Source organism: Centroberyx affinis, unplaced genomic scaffold, assembly GCF_046629955.1.
Source record: "Centroberyx affinis isolate AG114_WGS23_722 - 3 ecotype Tasmania unplaced genomic scaffold, CSIRO-AGI_Caff_v1 ptg003475l_1, whole genome shotgun sequence".
NCBI lineage: Eukaryota > Metazoa > Chordata > Actinopteri > Beryciformes > Berycidae > Centroberyx > Centroberyx affinis.
Window position 1 is genome coordinate 227,595 of NW_027281435.1, and position 4,637 is coordinate 232,231.

A 4,637-nucleotide genomic window follows, 5' to 3' on the forward strand; every position below is an offset into this window, starting at 1 on the left:
TTAGATTTAGTATTTAGTGGGTTCATAACACCATGACGTCACATTTAAAGCAGGAATTTTAATCTAACTGTGATCAGACACCTCACCAATTTGTGGCCAAATAGCCCACTTTGGGAGTCAACACATTAACATTGTTCGAGGTGGTCCAAAAAGTGGCTACATTTGTCACTAGTTGCTTTTCAGAAATACATTTTTCACAGAGTCTAAAAAAAGTCACTAAATCTGGCAACAACGTCACCAAGTTGGCTGCAGTGTGTAGAGCTGTACTCTGCAGATGTTGTTTTTGTTAAGAGCTGGGCTGTGAAATCCACCCCACCCTGTTTCTCCATGACATACGAATTACATGTAAGAGTTTCTGTCCTCATAACACTGTGTCCCTTTACCATTAACTGTTGCATGTTGGAAAGTTTACTAATCATTTTTAAAATGTTTTTTAAATCATCAGGGGAAGTATCAAGTGTTCTTTGGGGATGTATAGTGTGGAAGTTTGACATCAAATGCTTTTTTGTGAAGTGGTGCACGACTATCCAGAAGTCAGTCTCACCAGCTAAACATTCAGTGATGACGCTGTTGAATGCTCTGCTGCTATTTGTGTATGATCATGCTGTGCTGGTCTGACAGTTATGCAGCATCCATTCATTTGACAGGTGACTCATACCATCAGTCATTCACAGGCTGTCAGCCACAGGTACACCCTGTATGTATGTATGTATGAATACACCTGGGTGCTGCTGGCTCTGTGTGGGGCAGGCTGGGCTTATTGCACCTATACATATCTATCTTCCTCTGGAGTAGGAGTACTGATTCTTAGCTTGATCTCGATTGGCTGACCGAGGCATGTAATGCTGTGCATAGGCTGCAGTCATACAGCAGAATGTACTGTTGCTAATAAACAGCTTTGACCGAAGTTGTGGCTATTTCCTGTTATTCTAATGTGACAACAATACATCTGATGTCAGAAGAAAAAAGGAATGGCAACATTGGTGTCAACTGGCCCAGTTTAGCTTGCCTACTGGTTGTTGACTTGCCCATTTCCACTAATTACAAGAATATGGCCTTAATCGTCCCATACATGCACTCTAAATACTGAACTGATCATTGGAACCATTGGGGGACATTTTGGTATTCAAAATATTTGGTAAATCTGACTGCCGCACCATTGTGCTTAATGGCCATCTGGAATAAAGTAAATTCAGTCCAAAAGTTGCTTAAAGGTTCTTTTAATTGTCTATTTTACTTTTATTCTGCTTAAAAAATATGAGTTTCTTAAATAGAGGATGATGAGACTTCCTTGCTCATCTTTCCTGCTGTGACAAATAACTTATTTTTTATCTGACAAATAAATGGGTGGCATTGATGGTTTAAAAAAAAAAAAAAGCTTCAAACAGCTGTCATTACCTGTAATGCCACTGGAATGCATTGTAGCAAATCGTTGTCTCTTTGTTGCTGTCTCTTTCAAAACTCACAGTGCATTGTGGGAGAGTCGTGGAGAAGGTGTGTTCAGGGTCGTGTCAGCATAACTAGTCACAACCTAGTGACTGGTTCTCTGCATTATCATAGTTTGAGCAAGTACCATGTAGTTGTTGTGGATGTGGAGAAAAATCAACATTTTCATGGTGATATCCTAACTTGCACACATATGAATGTTCCTTCTTCAAACAGCGACTCAAAGGCATAACAGAACTAAACCTACTGTGACAAATAAACAATACACAGTGTAGGACTTCACCACAGACTTTATTCTACGTGATCCTCGCTCTTGATTAGTCAAAGTAATTGCTAAGCGGCAGTAGTCTAAGGATCAGTTGATTAGATTTTGGTTGTGATCTGGAAAGCCGTAGATAGCCTCCCAGGTGAACTAAGAGCAATTTGGAAGACAAATGAATAGTGTGAAAAGATCCGGCCATTTTAAAAGTCTAAACTCCCATCTCTTCTTCTTTGGTTGGAACTCAGAAATGTTGGACATACTTTTACTTGCTAAGAAGTGTTTACTGTTAACCTAACGGTGATAGAAAGGTAGTTTATATTTGCTGCAATTTATGTTTGAATTCTGCACTTCAGCAATTATGCCATTGGGATTATTTATTTTATACTGTGATGATGTTGCCACCTAGAGGTGGATAATCTTACTTTCGAAGGATGTACAAAATCTTGAAAAAAAAACCTGTTGTATGTCCTCAAATTGTCATGGGCCGGTGTTCCCCTTTAACTGCATATCTCAGTTCACTTCAGATGTTAGCCATGATGTGATATGGATTTAAGACCTGTTTTGTTTTTTACAGGTGAGGATGATGGAGCTGCAAACGGAAAAAAGGTTCCACAACTTGACCCTCGAACAAATCCAGGCTCTGGACAAGGTCTTGACTGAGGTAATCCCCATCCATGGGAGAGGAAACTTCCCCACACTGGAGGTGAGAGCAAAAGACATCATTCGTGTGGTGAAGGATCGGCTGGTTGAAAGAGACATCCAGGTTAAGGACATCCGCCTTAACGGCTCCACCGCTAGCCATGTGATGGTGAGGGATAACGGCATGGGCTACAGAGACTTGGACATCATTTTCGGAGTGGAGCTGCCCAGGCAGGAGGATTTCCAGGTGATTAAGGAGGTGGTGCTGGGCAGCCTGCGAGACCTCCTCCCCTGCGGAGTTAACAGACGTAAAATCACCTGCCTGACTATGAAGGAGGCCTATGTCCAAAAGATGGTGAAGGTTTTCAATGAGCATGACAGATGGAGCCTTATCTCGCTGTCTAACAACAGAGCGAAAACCGTAGGGCTCAGATTTGTTAGTTCCCTCCGAAGACAGTTTGAGTTCAGCGTGGACTCCTTCCAGATAATACTGGACCGCATGCTGGAGTCGTACTGGGAGACCGAGAGGAAACAAGGAGGAAAGTTGACATTGAACAGTGAGAATTTAAACCTGGGCAATGTGGAGGAGAAAAAAGAACAGCAGCAATCTACCACTCCTCAGGATATTGAAGAGGATATTGAAAAAGACTCAGCAATGGCAAGCGGCGCTGAAAGTCCACGGCAGGAAGAAGAAGTTACCGTGCCCGAGAAAGACCTTTCACATCCAGTGGCTGAGCATGTAAATGGAAAGCCTGAGCTGCAGCAAGTGTTAGAAATTGAGAGCGCTGGCTTACATTTACCGTCTCTACAGGATGAAGAGGAAGTGGACGGCATAGAGGTCGTTCACTCAGAGGAGGACATCGTGTTTGAGCTATGTGGAGAAAATGTGGAAGAAAAAGAACAATTTCACACAACAGATTATCCTTCAGTTTCATCCCCCAAAACTTTATTTACAGAAGTCCATGATCCTCTGGTGGCAAATGTGTGTTTAAAGCTACAGAGTAATGAAGAAGAGTTGTCTGAGCCACAAGCTTCCAAACCACCATCCATAGAGCAGACAGAGAAGTCAGCCGCACAAGAAACAGTCCAGTGTGAAGAAATGACTCAATTCAAAGCAGACTCGGTAACCCACAGGACTGAAAACACTTCTAGCCTCCAAGATTCACATCTTGAATTCTCCTTTCCTCCTCCAGCTAAGAAAACCTGCAGCACGTCACAGGACATAGTACCAGACTATTGCCCTTCACCTAAATTACAAAGAAAAATGTCACGGAAGATGATCAGTAAGCCGCCGCTCCCTGAAAAATGGACTTTATTGACAGATTTGTCAGATCTTACAACGCAGCTGTTTCCACCCATAGAAATACCAAAAACAATTCAGCCAAAGCCTCCTTTATTGGACAGCGCTCAAGTTCATTGCTCAAATCTCCCAGGCTCCGTGCCCAAAGCCTCCGAGGGTGCAGAAACTCATACAGATCCCGCGTGCAATCCAACCGCTGCGCTTCAAGATGGAAACGGCTCAGCTCAAACGGTAGAGCAAACTGTCAAGCCAAAACACTCAAAAAAGCCTCCTGACTCAAAGACTCAAAATCACTCATATACAGCAAACGTAGCCACGCAGCCTAAGCTTGTTGACCAGAAAGCAGCAGGGCCAGCGGACACTGTCCCGAACAGCGCGGGGTCAGGCACGTGGTCCGGGGCGGGAGGGAAGCCCGCCATCACCGTTGAAGCGGAGTGCATGTACGGGGACTTCGAGCAGGTGATGGACCACCTCCGCCTCCGCCTCATCGCCACCCACAACCCCGAGGAGATCCGAGGAGGCGGCCTGCTGAAGTACAGCGACCTGCTGGTGAGGAACTTCAGGCCGGCCAGCGAGACAGAGATCAAGTCCTTGGAGCGCTACATGTGCTCCCGCTTCTTCATCGACTTTCCCGACGTGGGCGAGCAGCAGCGTAAGATCGAGGCCTACCTGCAGTGCCACTTCATCGGCAACGAGGAGACGAGCAAGTACGACTACCTGATGACCCTGCGGCGCGTGATAGACGAGAGCACGGTGTGCCTGATGGGACACGAGAGGAGACAGACGCTCAATATGATCACGGTCCTGGCTCTGAGGGTGCTGGGCGAGCAGAACGCCATCCCCAACACCGCCAACGTCACCTGCTTCTACCAGCCGGCGCCCTACATGACGGACCCCATCTTCAACAGCTACTTCATCGCCCAGGCCCAGCCGCCGCTCGTCTACCACCCCTACCCTCTGCACGTGCACATGCAGACTGGCCTAGTGTAG

General features: G+C 45.6%; 1 protein-coding gene across 1 annotated transcript; it reads left to right on the plus strand.

Annotated features, from left to right (window-relative positions):
* The first annotated feature begins 2,288 nt into the window (after window positions 1-2,288).
* LOC139661195 (terminal nucleotidyltransferase 5C-like) lies at window positions 2,289-4,637 on the plus strand. Its single transcript, XM_071539588.1, has 2 exons — window positions 2,289-2,904; window positions 4,054-4,637. The coding sequence occupies exons 1-2, from the start codon at window positions 2,289-2,291 to the stop codon at window positions 4,635-4,637; spliced, it is 1,200 nt and encodes a 399-aa protein (XP_071395689.1).

Excerpts from the sequence above, each read along its gene's own strand:
- LOC139661195 (XM_071539588.1), top strand. The coding sequence starts at position 2,289 with ATGATGGAGCTGCAAACGGAAAAAAGGTTCCACAACTTGACCCTCGAA. Across the intron at positions 2,905-4,053 it reads AGGAAAGTTGACATTGAACA|GGAAGCCCGCCATCACCGTT; the intron begins GTGAGAATTTAA and ends CCGGGGCGGGAG.